Source organism: Panulirus ornatus, chromosome 7 (genome assembly GCF_036320965.1).
Source record: "Panulirus ornatus isolate Po-2019 chromosome 7, ASM3632096v1, whole genome shotgun sequence".
NCBI lineage: Eukaryota > Metazoa > Arthropoda > Malacostraca > Decapoda > Palinuridae > Panulirus > Panulirus ornatus.
The window spans coordinates 3,988,356-4,008,546 of NC_092230.1; the positions used below are offsets into that span (position 1 = coordinate 3,988,356).

The window sequence follows — 20,191 nt, forward strand, 5'->3', positions numbered from 1 at the left end:
ATTCTGGATTCGTGTCTATTTCGGGTCAAAAGAGTATCTATACTTTTTGTTATGAATGAGCCACGATTCCATTTGTGTAATGTATGTGTCAGAGTTCTATGATATTGCCAGTTCGTTTCCATTAAAGATTACCACTAGTCGGAGTGGAAGGTGGGCGGGTAGGCAGTATCCATTCCCAGGTGGAAACAGAAAGCTTGACTCCCTACTTAACTCATCAGCGAGCAATACTAACACATTCCTCTCCATCATACACAACACTTGCACAGTGAAACGACCCAAATCAACCACTAGGCAGCCACTTTTCCACTTAGTCTTATACACTACCCTAGCAGACATATATGAAACCATCTCCCCGATACATATACCAGTTACATTTTCTCCTCTGCGCTCTGGACACCACCCATTTCTACTTTATAAATGTTGATTCGATATATTTCATAACCCCTTCATGCCCAAGATACCTTTGCCATATAAGAGTCCTGCACTCATCTATCCCGCCTCTCCTTGAGTTATGGTCCCACCCAGTGGAAGTGGCTGGCTTCCTCAGCGTTGCGGAAGGTCCATTGAACGAGTTCCCGACTCAGGATAGTAAAGGTGAATGTAAAAGTGTGGCCAATGTAATGACATTTAGATGTGTGTATGTACGTGTGTTTGATTCCATTTATCTGTGCATTTTTGTGTGTTAAGTGGAGAGTTTTACTCTCGTGTTGCCCCTTCTCATAACCATGTGTGAATGAAGTATATTTTTACTGCCATGTGTGTGTGTGTGTGTGTGTGTAAAGCTATATATATTCGTAAATACATTTCCATATGCACTTTGATCATATTTCCCTTTCACCTCCTTTTCCTTTCTCTCCTCCAAAGTGCCCCTCTAAAAAAAAAACCTCCTTTGGAGCCCTGGCCATCATCCCCTTTGAAGGGGGAGAAAAAGACATATATATATACATATATATAAGTATCCCAGGCCACAGATACCCGTCTTGGGTTTTATAATATCAAAAACCCCTTTCCATTACCTCCCAGCCTGAGGCTCCTCTACCTCAACCCCCTTCATTCACTGTATCTAAAAGGATCCGACCCCGTCTCACTGCTGCTCCCTCAGACTCCCCCATTCATCAGTGGTACATCTCTCTATACTCGACAGCAGAAAGGCGGCCTCTCCCCAGGGCAGGACGAGAAGACCCTGATGGCGGCGCAGCTGGTACGGGCCATCAAGCAGAGCAACAAGGTGAAGGCCCGTCAAATTGATGAGTACTGCCGGGGTATCTTCCCGCTCCTCTTTGGTCTCTTTAACATCTCCTACTGGTGCTACTACATGCTCTAAGCCACGGGGCTGGTGGCTTCCTCTACCTAACCCTTCCTCCCACACGCCCTGTGCCAACGTCTCAGTCACGACGGTACCACATCTGTGACCACACTTGTATTGGTACTTGCGTTGCAGACTTTGGCATGGACTGAACCACGTCACTTGAACCACACGGTATAAAGACGTTTTCTAAGCGACCATGTCGCGGTTTTACGATCATCTAACGCTATATATGCAGCCTCTTGTACTATATATTACAGCCTATATGGCGCTACATGCGTGGTTACCTTTTAACAATGGACTGCCTTAGATAAAGTAGAATCAAGGTTATGTAGCGCTACAGGAACTACCATCGCTTAGAATCACTGTATTTAGCGCTACATGTTTTATTTAGTGCTCTCATCACGATACAGAATGCTCCATACCCCCTACCACAGACTTGTTATGCAGGAACTGTACATGCGCTCATTTGCTCCCCAAAAAATCAATCCAAACAGATATGTCATGGAACGCTGTATGTGTTATTTTCTCATCCTTAAATCGCGATCTATACAACACCACTTGTGCTGTTACTTTTTCACTAAATCTGAAGAATATATTTATTTCTACACAACTTCACTGCATGTATAGCCACTCATGCTACACGTCGCGTTATGATGGCACTGTCTTCACAGTGCAGTCCTATCTATGAGGAAGATAACTTTAGCGTAGTTGAGCATACATAGTCTTATCATACCGCCAGCTAATTCTTCTCCAGTGCCTGTCATTTCCACTATATCGACTTAATACACCGACAGTAATGTGACTGAGGATGGCAAGTGGTAGATAAAGAAGTTGTTTGGTTGGTTTATGGATGGGATGGTGAGGCTGGTAAATGGAGGAGTCATAAAGAGGCAGTTGGGGTTGAGAGGGAAGGGAGTCTTGGGAAATGAGTCAGTTATTGTATGCTGATGACGCAGTACTGGTGGCAGATTCGAGTGTTGAATGATTAAGGATCGTCATGATGAATGGTCATGGGCGCAGAATGAGCCATGAATAGAAGACTGAAGAATGTGGACTGCAAGGAAACGCCTGATTGTGTTGTAAACAAACTTTGACAAATAAACATTTGAAGTATCGTAATGTGATGTGCAGGACAGAATAATCCTTTTTTCCTAACATATAAAACACTGACTTGAAACATTGGTGTGTGAGGGAATTCCTAAGACCAAAGAGGCCAAAGTAGACCACTATTATAGTATAGTACAGAGCTTTTCATACCATTGTATAAATGATAAGTTTAATTACTTTTTCCCGGTCTGCTTAATGTTCTTGAATCAGCTGTGGTTTGAGGTCGCTTAATTATGTAATGATGTGAAAGATGCCAGAAGTTCCCCACCACCTCCTCTCCTCCTGCTTTTCCCTCACTTTTCCCTCCTCTTCCTCCTCCTCCTTCTTCCTATATTCTTCTTGTGATCTTCCTCCTCTTCTTCACCCCTTCCTCAATGCCTCTCCTCCTCCTACTCTTTCCTCTCGTCTTCATCCTCCTCCTCCTCATCATCATTATTCTCTTCCTTTTCCTCCCCTACTCCTTCCTCTCGTCTCCTTCCTCCTCCTCCCAGCCCTTGCTGCTCCTCCTCCTCCCGGCAGACACAGCAGGAGGGGGACACACACACACACACACACACACACACACACACACACACACACACACCTGGAGGGAGAGGGATTTACAGCATGTGTCTGGCTGGAATATTCTAACGTTCCTCCGCTGGAAATCAATAGACATATCGAGGAAGCCACCGCCTGTGGCTCCTGACGGTGAAATATCACTGCTCTTGTGGACGACGTTAACAGTATCTGCCCCAGGGAACATTCCAGCATTTTGTTAAATGCCACTTGTCGAGTGAACACCGATTTCTGACCCATTTAAGCAACAGCATTACACCTTCGAAGGTTAATCATGAAGAAGCACAAGGAAGGAAACCATCCCAATAGAAAGGACTCCTAGGGCAGTAAGTAAGCAATATATATATATATATATATATATATATATATATATATATATATATATATATATATATGCTTTCAGCCTGCAGGTGAGAAGCATCGTCCCTGCTATTCCATTCTATTGTGGAAAACGCCATCATTTCTCCTGCAGTCTGTTAAGTCTTCCAATTCTGCAATTCCTCAACATATTCTGTACATCATCTCGTCATCTCTCTCCAGGTTGCCAGCTGGTCCTCTTCCAGTTGGTTAAGAGCTCGAAATGGAATTTTAGAGATTCATTCTCTCATTCATTCGCTCCAAATATCCTACCCATCTCAGTCTTGCTTCTTCAGTCCTTGTCACATAACACATTTATGTCGTTTTTTAGCTTCCTCATGTCGTATTCAATCCAGATTTGCACAGGGTAAGTACCTACTGGCTTCATTTGTTTTATACCCGTGGTGGCTCATGACCATATTGCAGCTCCGTGTCTTAATGCTGGCATAAGTATAGTGTTATGTATGGGTCCTTTAACTTCCACTGGCATTTATATCTCCACTGATGAAGGAAAACCTTTCGAAACGTGTTTACTATATCTTTTTTTTTCATTCTTTTAGTTATTTCTGTTTGAGAATCCTCCACTGCTAATAATCTTACTCAAAAGGTACTTGACCTTCTGTTATTTGTTGTGTTATCTGCCGATCCAGATTTCTGTACGACACCTTTTCATCTCATCCAAATGTCGTAACCTCAGACTTGACTCCACTGTCATTTGATATTCTCTCCCACAATTCTCTCGCTTTCTGAAAGGATTTTCTGCTCGTTTCCCAGTGGCAGATATCATTTACATATACAAGTGTTAAGACACATGTTTCTCGATGGTTTTTTTTCACATCTGATGATGTATAAGTATGTTATGAATGGTAGTGGGGGTAATACACTACCTTGTTTCACTTCATTGTTTTTCTTCTTGTAAAGTTATACTTATTGCACTTACGCAGAGGGTGTATCTCCTCGTCACTTATTTCTAGCACCAGGTCATTTACTCCATATAAATGATAATTTCTCCCATTGGTCACTTCTCTGGAGGGGACTAAAAACTTCCCACAGGTCGACAAATGTTATATACAAACACAACAAAACCCTCGAGACTTTTCTATAATCTATCTATTGGTAAAGATCCTGTCTCTTGTTCCTTCGGTTTTACGAAAACCATTCTTGCCATTTCCTTAAATCTTATTCTGTCATATCCCTAGTTCTTCCCTCTGACATTCTCTCGCATTTCGTGGACGCATAACTTATCACAGAAATTCCCTTTGGATTTCCACATTTCCTTAGGTTGTCTTTTACTGGGCATATTATTTGTGAAGTTGGGTCAAAGAAAAGATTTGTTGATTGAGATTACCTGGTTCAGAAAGAAGAAAAACATAAGTTTCAGGGGGTGAGTGGAAGCGATGGTAAGGATTGGCATATGTACCAGTTGATAGGCGTGCGGAAGAGAGTCTCGGATGCAAATGTGATGAGGAGGGCTTTATGTACGGAAGTCGTGGGCCCTAAATATATGAGTACGAGGAGGCTGGACGTTTTAAAAATGATTTGAATGATTTCAGTATTTGGTGTCAGTAAGGATGATCAAGTGAGGAGTAACATTGTGAGGGAAAGGTATGGTAACATGAGGAAGATGTGTAAGAAAGTGGAGAAAGGTGTGCTGATAACGTTTGGACGTTTGGAGAGGACGAGTGAAGAGAGAGTAAGATATGCGTCAGTTGTGTAGGGAACAAGGAGGAGTGGGAGACTTAGGACGTGATAGAAGGACAGTGTGAAAGACGCTTTGAGTTACTAGAAGGGTAAGCTAGTATGCAAGAGGGTGAGTGGCATGCATGGGATAGTAAGATTTAGTGATAATGGTATACAGGTGGCGACTACAATGATGATAATAATAATAATAATGATAATAGTAATGACGCTAATAACAATGATAATGATAATAATAATTATCATTATGATACGAAGACTCATTTATTCTAATCAACTACTTCTCACCTTAACGAGGATGCATAACGAAGGCGTGCGGGCCTCTGACAATACTTCTGGGAAGCAATAATACAGGAGGAGAGGATCTCCAGCCTCGCACTCCACCCCACCCTTTTATAACATGCAGGAGAGATGGGTGATCTGCAATATATAATTATTATAGATTATTTACCATAAAGGCCAACTATATAGTATCTATATAATATCTATCTTAATAGCCGAAGTTAATATCTTCCGGAAGCGCTTTACATTACAGATAAGCTTTTAAGACTTGGTAGAAATATTGGATAAGACTATAAAGATCACAATGCCAACACCTTTTCCCTGCAAAGTTTCCTCGATTTTTTTTTTTTCTTTTAACCTCTATATATACAGGACTATGTCTGGCAGAGGCTGCCCCTAGTTAGCGGCCAGATAGGCCACCATGGCCACAGTGACCAGACAGGCCACAAATGATTGCGGATGGGGGGTGTCTTCGGGGAAGAGGTCCTTGCAGGGTATGGAGGAAGGAGGGAAGGGGTCGAGAAGTGTGGACTGTGCATTGGGAAGGGGTCGAGTGAAGGGAGGGCTGTAGGGCCGTGCACAGGGGTGAAGGGCATGGGTAATGGAGGCCAGTGTATGGGGTGGGGTGCATATGAGGAGGCGTGTGTGTGTGTGTGGGTAAGGTCTGGCCACCAAAGCACAAAAATGTGAACGAAGCTTCGAAGCTGGTTCAAAGCTGAGCGAATGATAATGATGATAATAATAATAATAATAATGACACTAATGATAATAATAATAATAATAATAATAATAATAATAATAGTAATAATGATAATCTATGAGGGATATTCAAACTGAAATAGATTCTATTAGTAATTTGAAACATTACTGATCCATCTCATAGACTAAGTCTCTTCGTGAACTCCATGACTCCATGACTCAAAACTGATCCCACAACTTCTCAACTATTGTCTTGCAAGCAATTCAAGTGTGATTCCCAAGCACTTGAAAGCAATCAAACGTGGCCTGCAGGTACGTACTCAAAAGCATGTTCCCCAAGCACTGAAGTAAGGGCAAGTCAAGTGGAGTTCACAAGCACGTGCGTGTACGCATTCCAAGTGGAGTTCACAAGCACCTGCTTGTACGCAATGCAAGTGTGGATCCCAGGCACCTGCTTGTCTGCAATGCAAGTGGGGTTCACAGGCACATAATAACATTATACCATCGCTAGGTTAAGGACTATCCACTTCAACTGCTATGGTGTGTTGTCTGACCCATACAATGATACCTTTAGGCTGGACTCTGTGAACCAGCTCTCATCACAATGCTCTTCATCCCACTTAGAGGATCGTAAGCAGATGTCAGTACATCTTCCAGTCAATACAACAGTGTTGTATTCTCTTCACAGAAAGATTATAGACTCTTTGGCAGAGGAGGCCTGGCTCTGTGTATATATATGACTTCATCGTCTTCTCTCTGTCTCCTGGTAGCGAAGTGATACAAAGTCGGATCCCTTATACTCGTAAGAGATCCATCTCGGCTTTTGGGTTCGATTCCTTGTGAGGTGGGGGGGAGGAATCGAATGCCCTGTATATAGCTCCTTTTGACGCTCAGCTTTGTGCACGCGCGCGCGTGTATATGACCACGATCGAGTGGAGTTTATTGTTTTCTACGTACTATATTTGGCTTCAGTGTTATCGGACAATACGGGATAAAAGTTCGGAAACACTTATAATGATCATATATATATATATATATATATATATATATATATATATATATATATATATATATATATACTTGAAGGTATCAGCTTAGCACTGGATGACGGAGTTATTCATATATTTCTTCCATTTGCTATAAGATATTTAGACCATCGCTACGTGATCTGTGGCAATCGTTCTCTCTTCCTATCCTTCGTATACCGTTTAAGTGAATCTGAGGAAGACCTACCGAGATCATAGGACATGAAAGGTATTGGCTATCTAGAAAGTAGTTGAAATGCCTTTCGAAATCAACAGAACCCATGAAATGTTCTCCCGATTTTCTGGTAGGCGAAATTCACCTGATTCCTTAGTGCTCAGGCGTACACCAGAGACACAACCTTAATGTTTTAAGCATTGTCACACCTTGTACAAAATGTAATTAAACAGATGACACACACTGGGCAGCTAGAGACACTGGCATTGACTCTTCCGGGAGACATAGGCACACAAGGTCCCAGACAATGGGATGTATTAGTGGCTTTTAAGAAAAGTTGGGATTGCACATGCAATGTTGATTTGTACAAGGTTTTTACGCTCACCCTTTACGTGAATTGAGTAGATTTTCCCCTAATCTTCACAGCCCACTCGACTATGATTTATTTATTACCGTAGGTAAATGATCATAATATTCCCATCACACAGCGCGGGTCTAAATCACTTCTAGTAAATGTAAGGAATTGAATGATACCTATTTCGTATGTATATATATATATATATATATATATATATATATATATATATATATATATATATATATATATTGGAAAGGATCACAATTTTGCGCGTGATCAAGATATTCCTATGAGTCCACGGGGAATATGAAACGTGAAAAGTTCCCAATTGTACTTTCGTGTGATAATCACATCATCAGGGGAGACACAAGAGAGAAATATAACAGTCAGTTGATATACATCGAAGAGACGAAGCTAGGACGCCATTTGGTAAACATGTTTCCCAAATGGCGTCCTAGCTTCGTCTCTTCGATGTATATCAAGTGACTTATATTTCTCACTTGTGTCTCCCCTGATGATGTGATTATTACACGAAAGTACACTTGGGAACTTTTTGTGTTTCATTTTCCCCGTGGACTCATAGGAATATATATATATATATATATATATATATATATATATATATATATATATATATGTATATATATATATATATATATATATATATATGTATATATATATATATATATATATATATATATATATATATATATACGCACACACAATATTTTCAGTGTAGTGGCTGACTGAGTGTAGACTGTCATGGGCGGTAAATACGAACGCTCATCAACTCATGGTTGGCAACAGACAAATGGCTAATATGACACCTTTTCGCTTTAATGTATGCAGACACCGCTAGATATGTCTAGAGCTGTAGCCACACTAGAGGGGGGGAGGGGAGGTTGTGTGTGTGTGTGTGGGGTGTTGTATGTCAGTACAGTTGTAATAATTACGTACTCAACATTTGTGAACACAATGGTTGTTTTGAATGCAAAATATGTAATCTCTCTTTCCTCAACCCCTTCCTCCCCAACTCCTTCTCCTTTGTAACTATTTTTCCACCGAGGTAGAAAAACCCTTCGTACACCAATCGTCATTATAAGAGATACGATATTTTTTGTAAGACTTGAGTGTAAGGTGTTCGAAAAAGAAAAAAAAAAACTGCGATCCTTTTTTTTTTTTTTTTTTGCAACCGCCGGGAACAGGTTAGGGAGCCTTTCTCTGCTTGGTTCATTTCAGATTACTGCTGAAGTCACTTTAGACACATCTTTATCTAGTTAACACATCCCCCTGGGCTCTGAGACGGCTTTATGAACCTGAAGATTATCGAAATAATTCTACATTACTAGGCTAAGGTATATGAAGGTAACACAGATACAAATGTATATTGAATTTGTATCTAGCTTATATATATACATATATACGTATATTTGTATGTAGGAAGGCGCGCACATACGTGTGTGTGTATGTGCATATTCAATCATTCTAATATTTCATATATTTTAGTACCAAATGGGCATGTTCACAAGTACATACATGGATTCACATATTTACATATTTCACGTACACTTTGGAAGACATGTTGCCTCACGAGAGAGTGGAAGGAACTCATCTTCTGAGCTTACAAATGAGGCATTATATAAATGTATCCCGCTAACAAACCACCACTTCACCAGATATAATCATCTCCGTTCATTGACACCAACGTCTTCTCTCGATCCTTTGACAATACTCATGTAGAGTTCGACTCTCTTACTTAATCCCACCTATTGCTCTTAGACTCTTAAATTCCCCCTATCCCCCACCCTTCTTTTTTTTTTTTAAAGTCTCATCACCTATTGTCTCTAGTCACTAATATTTACCGTCTCTGGGTTCCCTTTTCTTTTTCGTCTGGAACGACGCTGCTTCGAAACACGTCATTGTCTCCCTTTTTAATCATTTGGTCATTATGACGCATCAGAAGCGATGCCCAGCCCCACCTTGGTATAGATGGCGAGGAGAAAAAAACAAAACAAAAGAGATATGACGGTCTTTCGACCCTTTTTAGGAGCGCCAATTCTACGGAGATTGGCTAGGGAATCCATCACCCCTAAAGGAATGACGCGAGATACAAAAGCATCCAATCTTTTCGTCCCTGATAAGTGGAGGATTCAATCCTCGTCCCTAATATCTATAGGATCCAATCCCTTAGTATACCTTTTTTTTTTAGTATTCTATAGGTTCATATAACTCAATGTACATTACGTGTTCACTGTTACTCCTTTGTATGATGTTAGATAGCTGTCAGACGAGGTGGATATTTCTTTAACTTTCTCTATAGTGAAGAACAAAAGTCATGCATCACTTTACGTACCTAATAAGCACATATTTCATCTTCACAAATATGAAACTCAATTATTCTAGAATATATTTCCCACTTCCTAGGCTAAGATTTTATTTCCAAGAAGATTTAGGAGCCTTCCTATGTTATTCACATCATATTTAATAGCAGTAGCTTAGATAGCGAGTCTATTCAGGCATCATTGTATCTAGTGAGCAATATACAATCATGTAGAAAGGCTTCAATTTTTCTGTCACCGCAGCTGTAATATTTGTCGTATACTTAGCAACGCTGTAGCTCAAGTAAATTCATTTGTCAATAAACACATACAGGACATTAAAGAACGATTGTTTTCCTTACCTAATAAGAGCGAATTGTATACCAGGTCATGTGAAGCGCCCTGGGTAAAACATGGAAAGGTCTGTGGGGCCTGGATGTGGATAGGGAGCTGTGGTTTCGGTGCATTACACACGACTACTAGAGAATGGATATGAGTGAATATGGCCTTTCTTCATCTTTTCCTTGCGTTACCTCACTACCGCGGGAAACTGCGAACAAGTATTATAGAAATACCACAAGTTCACCTCATAAGGCAAAGAAACCAGCCGAGACACAACCACACACACACACGCACACACCATCAACAGAAATAAGAGAGCATATCCAAACTTAAAATAACATCATCATCATCAGCCTAATCAGTACTGAAAAACAAACTGAATACTAGCAGTCCATTCTCAACTCAGTGAATCATAAAAGCATCAGCAACCGATTCTGGAATAAACCTTAAAGAAAATCCATTCTTATCACGCCAGTCCAGCCCACACTCATGAGACACTCCTGACCAATTCCAAATGAAATCCCTTTTTCCAGCGAAAACACAGGGTTACTATTCATAAGGCACTGGTCAAAAATCAACCACAAACCAGCCTCACTCACACCTGAACAGTAAAGTCTTGAAAAGTTTACACTTAATCCATCCAGAAACTGTTGCCAGCCCACCTTCACTCCCACTGATATAAGCAATGTAAATAAAAGTCTCTTGCTACAGGCCATGACAGCATATCAGACTTACACATAAAACACTATAGCTTATTTGCGACCCATGGACTTACAGATATCTTCAACTAGTCATGGCTAAACAACAAAATCCTCAACATCTGGAAACATGCCAACGTAGTACTAATCCCAAAAACCTTCCAAACCACCAAATCCCCCACCCCCCTCCTCCTCCTCCTCCTCCTCCTCCTACCGCCTTACATCACTTTCACCATAAATGATCTACATCAGAATCAGAGAAAACATTCCACTCTCAGCCACACATCATGGCTTCAGACCCAAACACTTTACCGCCATAGCAAACAATGGCCTCACTCAACATATTCTAAATGGCTACAGCCAACTAAAGTCCCCCCTTCTGCACAGTACTAGAAGCAATAAACATCAAAGCGTTTGACACTGTCCTCAGACATTTCCCTTACACAAAGGGTCCTTAATATCATCCTCCACAATAACAACAAAAAGTTATGGGCTAATTTCAAAGCCAGCTGCCAGGCCTGAGTAACTCACAATAGCTTCATCTTTAAACAAACTCTCACTGGAGTTCCCCAAGGAGCGGTTCTTCCCCCAACTCTCTTCGCTCTCTTCCTACACGACCTTCCATTACCTCATACAAAACTCAACATGAAGGTCCTTTCGAATGCAGACGAACTCACAACCACATCACAACACCCTGACATGCAGTCTTACATTACACAGCTGGAGTAATAGCTCAGACGGAGAAGAATGTGTGCATCTCCAGTGAAGTCTTCAATCTCTCGTTTAACCTCAGAAGGACATGAATCCAGCCCACACCTTCCATTCACCTTGAATGGGCAGTCTGTCACACTGAGTAAGACACCTACCATACGACACACACACAACTCACTCTTCACACCAATTATATCAGCACAAAAGCAACACACAGACTAGACGCCCTGAGAACACTGACTTGCACCAGATTTGGACAAGAAGTGAAATCCCTCAACATAATGTATAGACAGTTCATCTGCTCCACTTTAAACTATGCCTCACTTGCTTGGTCAAGTCCCACCCTCTCAAAAGCAAACTATAACAAAGCTAAAAAAAACACACCAATCAGACACACGGTACAATAAAGTGTTGCTTAATAACCACAAACATAGAACACCTTCGCTAGTGCAATACAGATCGTCCCAGTAGACTCCCACCTCAACATGCTCGGTATAAAGTTGTGTGCAACGGTACAGAACTTCTCCCACTCTAATCATCCCATAACTAATCACTAACCCGGATGTAAGAATAAAAAGCTTACCCTTGCCTCACACTTTAGTAACTTCTGTTCATTAATCTCCCAAAACGTAACTCAAACGTAAAATCAAAAGAAAAAAATACACCCTGAAATAATCTAACGACCACAAACTACCGACCTGTTAACTCAGTCTTCAACTCCACCCCACGAGAGACATACACCCTTCAAAAAAAAACCACACTCCCTAGACAAGGTCGGGTCACACTCACCCGCTCATGTTCTGGAAATCATCCAACACGACATCACTACAAACCCCGTCTCATCACATCCCAAGATCCTTCATATCCCACGATGCAACTATTATAAGGAAGACACAGAGTCCTGACTGTACTATCAAGTTGTCCAAAACTCTGCACATAGGCACATAATCAACAAACACCACTTTATGACCTGTGGTCCAGACCTGTGGACGTGGTCAACTCCCTGAGTGCTGCAGGAGCCTCATAAGGATAGAAGGAACTCCTGGCCAGAAAGGTATATATATATATATATATATATATATATATATATATATATATATATATATATATATATATATGTGTGTGTGTGTGTGTGTGTGTGTGTGTGTGGACATATAACAAACGAACACGCGATTCACGAATATGCTGGTAGCCACAAGCAAAATTAAACACGAAGATTCGAACGCTTTCGTGACAATACTGACGATATGAAACATCATAAAAGTCCCCCCTAAGATTCGTGGAAATGAACGCGTTTTACACAGAAGCTGTGATACCCTGCAACAGCAAGGGTTCGAACCCCGTATCAACTGTGTGGTGGCTGAGCACACGAACCATTGGGCTACGCTCGGTAGCATAGCTGAGTGGTTAGTGTACCCAACAACCACACAAATGGTACAGAGTTCGAATCCTTGCTCTCGGATGGTAATATATATATATATATATATATATATATATATATATATATATATATATATATATATATATATATATATATTGCAATAACGTCACAAAACTTGGTAAAGGCTGTGTCAGAAATGAAGCAATGAATCAAATAAGATCAAATCGGTATTTAAGGAAATTGCCAAAAGTATCGGTTCAATAATGGAGTGTGATTAGGCAAAATATACGCCCAGCAAAAGTTAACATTTACAAAAAGCAACAAATACCAATATATAAATAATCAAATAGATAGATAAAAAGCACTGAACCAGGATTCGAAACCACGAACCTTTACACGTCCAATAACCCAGCACAGACGATGACTTAAGTCACCACTGCGTATCCAAGTTGGCCACGGCCAGACCTGACTCAAGTCATGTAAAATACAACAAACTTACTCTTATAAACTTGAGTCCTTGCGCTGGTCCCTCACACTGGACAGGCCGTGATCTCCTCTCACCACACCAGCCTACGTCCTGACTGACTGAGTCAGTGACTCAGTCACGGGCAATGACTCAGTCATGGGTCATCAGCAACCATGGTCCCGTCCCGCCACCACCCACAACAATGGCTTCAGTTTCCATGTTCGTCTTCATAAATTCTTTCATACATCCTGAAATGATGGAAGATATAATCATAAATTAACACAAGACAATGCTAAGGTTCATATACATATCACAAAGTACATAAGGGCAATTCATAAAGATCAATGCATACGTAAATATGTTTTGTTGGCATACGGATGCATGAAACAAGCAATATACAGTTTAACGAGGTCATTTGACAAATGTTACTACCACATAACAAACGCGCCACCTCGGAATTAAAAACACTTGGGTTTTAAAAGTTTTTTTTAAAAACAGATCCACAGATGTCTCAAGGAGTCTCCATCACCACACAGCTGAGGCACATTCTGAGACACTCTGGTACATTTCGTCGTTTTAACTCGCACAATCACGTCCCAAACTGCATGCGTCTAGGGAGCTCTAGATATGGCAACACCCTCCATCCTTCGCCAGGGTTTGGCGGAGGAGATGTAGGTAAACAAGAGATCTGTGAAGTCTCATTCTCTCCTTTTTTTTTCTCCTGGTACAAATGTGAGCCTCACAAGGATCCGACGGGGTCCTTCCGCTCTCCTGAACCCTCCGCTCTCCTCTGTGGCCACTGATACATCGCTGTCATCTCCCCACGTAGTAGTGGTTCTCCAAGACAAGGTCGTATCGACGATCAAGCTGTGAGGAGAGGAGAGGAGACACGAGAACGCATTATACCATCTTTGGTGCACTGCGAGTGTATCCAGGGATCACCTTGCCTCACCCATCAATCTCCATGTGTAGTCCTACGTCAGGCAACAGTACCAGTCTAACAGCTTTCGTTCATAGGTAATAACCACACGACATACTTGTGGTACATCTGTGGTAATTGTAATTTCTTCTGGTAACAACGTCACAATAAACTGTTGTTCTTGTGATAAATAAGAAGTCTGCATACAGGAATTACCAATTAAATCAGAGTTCTTTAACTCTGTGTCCCCAATAAATGAAATGAAATCATTTGTCAACTTCTTTTCTTCATCTTACAAGTCTTTTGTGGTAAACACAAGACGCACATCAACATTTCTCGAGTAATATTCTTTCAGTCGATTCACAAGCACCCGATCAATTCTCATTCCTTCTTCCTTCCAGCAGTGGCAAGAACATAATAACATAATTCAAATCTCCTTTAACTAAAGATTTCGAGTGGGACTTGATACTAAAGATTTCGAGTGGGACTTGATACTTCTTATCTTTTAGTGAAAACCTTACAGCTGAATCTTATCTAAAAACAAAAGCAGTAACAATTATCTTCTGGTACCTAACCTCTATCTAGAGAGTTTGCATCACACTGACTTTTCATTCCTTTCCATGTTTCTGCCAAATTGATTATGGGTTTTTCTTTGACCGTCCTCAACCAAGCTTTCATCATCAACACGTAATCATTAAGAAGAACCGGGTCTTGCCCTCACCCAGCCACCCTCCGTGTGGTAATCTCAAAGGACCTCCAATACCGTGAGCTAAACTTAACACATTACATCAATATTAGTGCACCACGACCTCATTAACATCTCTACCACCCGTGCCATTAGCCGGAACCTCAGAAGCCTATTACTGCCTCATGAAGATACAACACTTAATGTATTAGCATATTGGGTTGTCCTTCTTCTTACGTTCCTCAACAGCTTTGGGCATGAACGAAGTTAATTCAACCCTTCATCTTTCTTTTTATGCCCGAGGCTCCAGTCACCAACAAAAGTCCACTTCATGGTCAGCCCTTAATTGAAATATAGACAGGATTATGAAAGGGAAAAGGAAGAGACAAGGGAAAGAATTTACGAACTTTGGCCAAAGTGGAAAAGGAACTGTGTTCTAAAATGTATGTTGTGAGTTACTGGCAACATCGCTGAGGTTTAGAGACATCATAGGTGAATTTGATTCTATAAACTAACAGCATTTAAGATAGGATTTCATATCAGAACGTATCAGAATCCACGAACAACCTGGACGAGTCTAACTTGTTATAAGGGAGGTAGCCTTGATGAACTCTCAAGATGAATATTACTTGACAGTTCTGTACTCTTTCAAACCTGATTACGAGGAAATACACAATATGGGATAAAGGATCAGGGAAGACATTCTCGACACCAATAGTAGGATTGAAACTCAATCGTCTCTGAGTTACAATGGGATCAGGAGCAATAAGGCTTCCGGAAGAATCGTACCCCAACAGATATGGAATCCGCTCCATAAACAAGTAATCCTGAACCCAAACAGTCAGTGGTTGAGGAAGAGGTTCGATTTCCATAGTCAGGACAATAGAACGGCATTGCATTTCCCTCCCAACTCCTTTTACCACATTGAGTCTCGCCAGCCAAAGCCTCGTCCGAGAAAGGAACAGAGAACCTTTGAATACCATGTTCTGTGATGCTCCAGTACTGCTCAGTTACAATAGTTACAGCTGTAACGGATACAGCTGCACTCTCTATAACAGACAAAAATCCACGAATTCTAACTGGTATGTGTGATAGCCTAGTTTAGACAAGAGGACACTCGACTGGTAAACAGCATTTACGATTGTGAGTGATACATCAGTATTACGTACGTTCGTAAAAAGCTTCCTTTCTGCTGGATTTGTGTCCTCCTAAGACACCAAACAGTAAGATGCCCAGTTGGCTTATAACAGAAACATAGTATAGGCTTCTTGGACTATATATTGACCTTATCCAAGACAGTAGAGCCACTGTCTCCTCCTTGATATAACCTGTATCATGCGACTGTAACTTAATATTTGACTGCCTACCTTCCTGGATATGAAGAGCAACAGATGATGATGATGATGATGGTCGTCTGGCTGCTAATATGAGTGTGAGTTAAGAGAAATATTCCTAACAAGTGTTCCTCCCCATTGAAGAAGAATCAATTTCTTTGCACAAACGTACGTACAGACACAAGGACTTCTTTGCAATTTCTTTGCGCAAACGTACGTACAGACGCAAGGACTTCTACGCCCTTAAGGACGGCATAAGTGCAATCAATTCACTGAACTCTTCCAAAGTACAGACAATACTGGTGACTATTGAAGTGACTTTACTCCCGATGATACAGCCTCGCCAAAGATAACTTTTCGCTACTTTTGTATCTTGGAGAAGGCGGACTCCGGTAAACAACTACCACGCTAACGCGGGAAACGGCGATCAAGTATATGAATGTGTGTCAACAATCACCACTGGCAGCACGGGATTCGAACCTGGACCACTGAAACGATAGAACAGTGAGCCAAACCACTTGGCTACGATTGGTCAAAAGCTCTCCATCTCAGACTTGCCTATGGGCCAATGAGAGATCCCCTGTTACCTCACGTGACCTGATGGGCAAAGGGAAAACTCGCTTACCTACGCCCAGGAAATACCAGCAAGTCCTCCACAGTTAAACTGAATGTCGAGAATGAGGCTAAATGTCTCCTTCCCTTTCCCCACTTGTGATATCTGTTTCAACTCCACTTGTATCCCCCCAGAGGCTCTGAGAAAGTGGAAAACGACTCCATATCAAAGAAACATTATACTTATTCATCTTTATTATTCTATTCCCTTCTATATGTTCCTAAACTGTTCAGAATACTTTGGCATTTATCGTTTTCTTTGTCTCTGTTTTAAGCAGCCACTTACGTATTCATCCTCATCTTCTCTTTAAGTATATACACTTTGGAGATAAAAGGCCAATTTTCCTCTGAAATTTAGTGCATAAGTTTTGTTGAACGAGATCACTTTAGTGTTCTAAGTCAACATTACTAAATCACTCCTTTTTTAACTCAAGTTTATGTTAACTCGTTTTACACACACACACACACACACACACACACACACACACACGCACACACACACACATATGGAAGCGAAAAGAGCAGAGATGAGGTAGGATTGTCGAGGAAATATGTAGTGGAAACTACATAATACTTAAGAATTTCTATGGTGACATGCAATTGGATAATGGAGTTCGGTAGCCCAAAACCAAGGCTTTTGTGGTGAGAGTTTCTGTGAATTTTACAATGAAGGAGTGTAGGAATGTGTGTTCATCTTGCCTCAGATATAAAGGGATGGTTAAGAACGAGGAAGGAATGGCGTAACCAGAGATGTTAGAAGGTAAGGGAGCTTCGAGATGTGCAACCGAGAAGATATAAGCGACGCTCTAGCTAGCCAGCTCATGCAAGATGAAGACACCATACATAAATCTAAGAAACTGTGTGATAATAAAGTTCAATTAAAGGGGCTCCACGAGTGTATAAAACTCTTAACACGGAGTATGATATGATCTGGGCATTACTTCAAAACTTTAGTATCAAGTCGGTAACGCTCGCACGAGCAGTTGCTTTTAATAAAAAGAAAACATAAACCAAACATCCACTTAAGTATTTCTAGTTAATTTTCAACGTGTCTGACTCCTAACTCTGAGACGTAACACTGAGTTTTGCATCAAGTGTTGTTGCTAGGCCGCTGAACCCGTGCCTTGCTTTACATATTGACATCAGGTTTGTGTTTGAGTGAGTAACGTGTTATGTGTACACATTAAACAGACCGGGAGCGTTCGTGTTCAAGTGTTCAACAGGCCAGACTTAGTCTGGGATGGGAGATGCCTCGATGACTTGCTGATAAAAAATTATGATAATGGGTCATTGTGCAGTACTGTGTGTGTATATATGTATGTATGTATGTATGAATTATATATATATTATGTATGTATGTATGTATGTATGTATGTATGAATTATATATGTATTATGTATGTATGCATGTATGTATGAATTATATATGTATTATGTATGTATGAATCATATATGTATTATGTATGTATGCATGTATGTATGAATTATATATGCATTATGTATGTATGTATGTATGTAAATGAGTGTGTATGTGTGTGTGTATATCACGAGTGAAAAATCACCTTTGGCAGAGCTGCAGCGCTGTATCTATCGTCGCTGAACTTCTTACTCCAAATGAGGCCAACACATCCCTGCTACTGGAAGTAGCGCAAGCGTAAAGCTGCAGGAGAACCTGGAAAGAGACCTCAGTTACTCAAGATTCCTTTACAGGAGTTCGTCCAGCTCACGCTTGCGCCACTTTCAGTAGCAGTGGAAATATGGTCTTATTTGGAGTGTATCTGTGTGTGTGTGTGTGTGTGTGTGTGTGTGTGTGTGTGTGTGTGTGTGTGTGTGTGTGTGTGTGTGTGTGTGTGTGTGCTGAAATAGGACTTATAACATGTCTTTGTTGATCTATGTACGTAAAGACGTTCACGAAATCTGAGCCAGAAAAAAAAAAGGAATTTCAGAGATCATCTTTTGTTATTCATATCATTCGTATTGAAATAATATATATATATATATATATATATATATATATATATATATATATATATATATATATATATATATAGTTTATTGAGGATATCGGATGACACAGCCCGTCGCTACCCTCCGCCCCGCGTTCCGTCATGGCAGCCACCGGCAATCCACTTCAGCTGGATATTGCATTCGCGACACGAACGAGATCCACCTGCAGGATTCTGGGCCGGATTCTCACGGCTCTCTGACAAGGAGAGGGATCACGGGAGCCGCCCAGCTACGAGGAGTGAATGTTCGGCCGGGGGGGTGAAGAGAGGAGAGGGGTTCAACAAAATCAAAAATGATCTTAAGATACTGGAAGTAAAAGATGGGAAAATTGTAGATGATACAATATGGTGGAAATGATAATGAGGATGATAGGGAAGCATAGGATTAGGTTGAGAATCAAAAGTTGGGATGAAGGGACGTATTTTCGAAGAAGGGAGATGATAATAAATTGAGATAATGTCGAGGGGAGAGGGGAGGAAGATATAAAACAGGAGATGAACAGAAAAAAACACCATAGATGGAAGGGGGTTGAACACAAGCTATGAACAGGAGGACAAATACGGAATCAGGAGAGATTTGCAGACAATGATGCAAGGTGGAGGTGCTTCGCGAAAAGGGGAGGAAGAGATAAGAGGAAATATAGAGCAGCGAAGATGAACGACAAAGAGGAGACCACCGAGATGTGTTAAGTTGGAGTGTGGTCTCTCGAAGAGAAACACATGTAAGGATCAGCGGATTTGACAGGAGGGTTTAAAAAGAGGACGAGTGATAATCTTACTAAGACTTTTAAAAAAAGAAGTTTGAGTTTGTGATGACAGAGATCAGGGTCTCTTTCATGGCTGGACGCTAACAGTGGGATATTTCCCCACATTGTCTGTGGAGGCGACAGGTGGTGTGCAAGGGTGGGTGTGAGGCTTGAAGAAAGACACCTCCAGCTCAACTAGTTTCATGGATAATGTAGGGAAATAGATGTTGATTCACACAGTATCACATAAACAAGAAGTTCATAAAAAAGAATTACTCCTGCAATACCACCCACTCAAGTGGCCTTGCCACATCTCGTCTTGCGTAAGGCTTTCACCACCTCTTCTCTCATCATCACACCACTCTCCATGACTCTCTTATTTTTCATACTGTCCCATCCAAACTTC

General features: G+C 41.0%; 1 protein-coding gene and 1 long non-coding RNA gene across 5 annotated transcripts in view; one reads left to right on the forward strand and one right to left on the reverse strand.

The window, feature by feature from the left end:
- LOC139749375 (glycine receptor subunit alpha-4-like) overlaps nt 1–5,337 on the forward strand; it is a 149,901-nt gene extending 144,564 nt beyond the window's left edge. For 2 of the 3 annotated variants that reach the window (XM_071663158.1, XM_071663159.1), the window contains exon 11: nt 1,145–5,337. In XM_071663158.1, the coding sequence (XP_071519259.1) occupies nt 1,145–1,324 (180 nt within the window). In that variant the 3' untranslated portion in view covers nt 1,325–5,337. The remainder of the gene's footprint in view (nt 1–1,144) is intronic. The other variant, XM_071663160.1, reaches the window with a different exon arrangement.
- LOC139749376 (uncharacterized) overlaps nt 1–20,191 on the reverse strand; it is a 34,489-nt gene that overhangs the window by 473 nt on the left and 13,825 nt on the right. The window contains exons 2-4 of one of the 2 annotated variants that reach the window (XR_011712954.1): nt 18,596–18,705; nt 13,518–13,732; nt 5,318–5,449 (exon numbers count right to left, since the gene is read on the reverse strand). This is a non-coding gene — a long non-coding RNA (uncharacterized lncRNA). The remainder of the gene's footprint in view (nt 1–5,317; nt 5,450–13,517; nt 13,733–18,595; nt 18,706–20,191) is intronic. The other variant, XR_011712955.1, reaches the window with a different exon arrangement.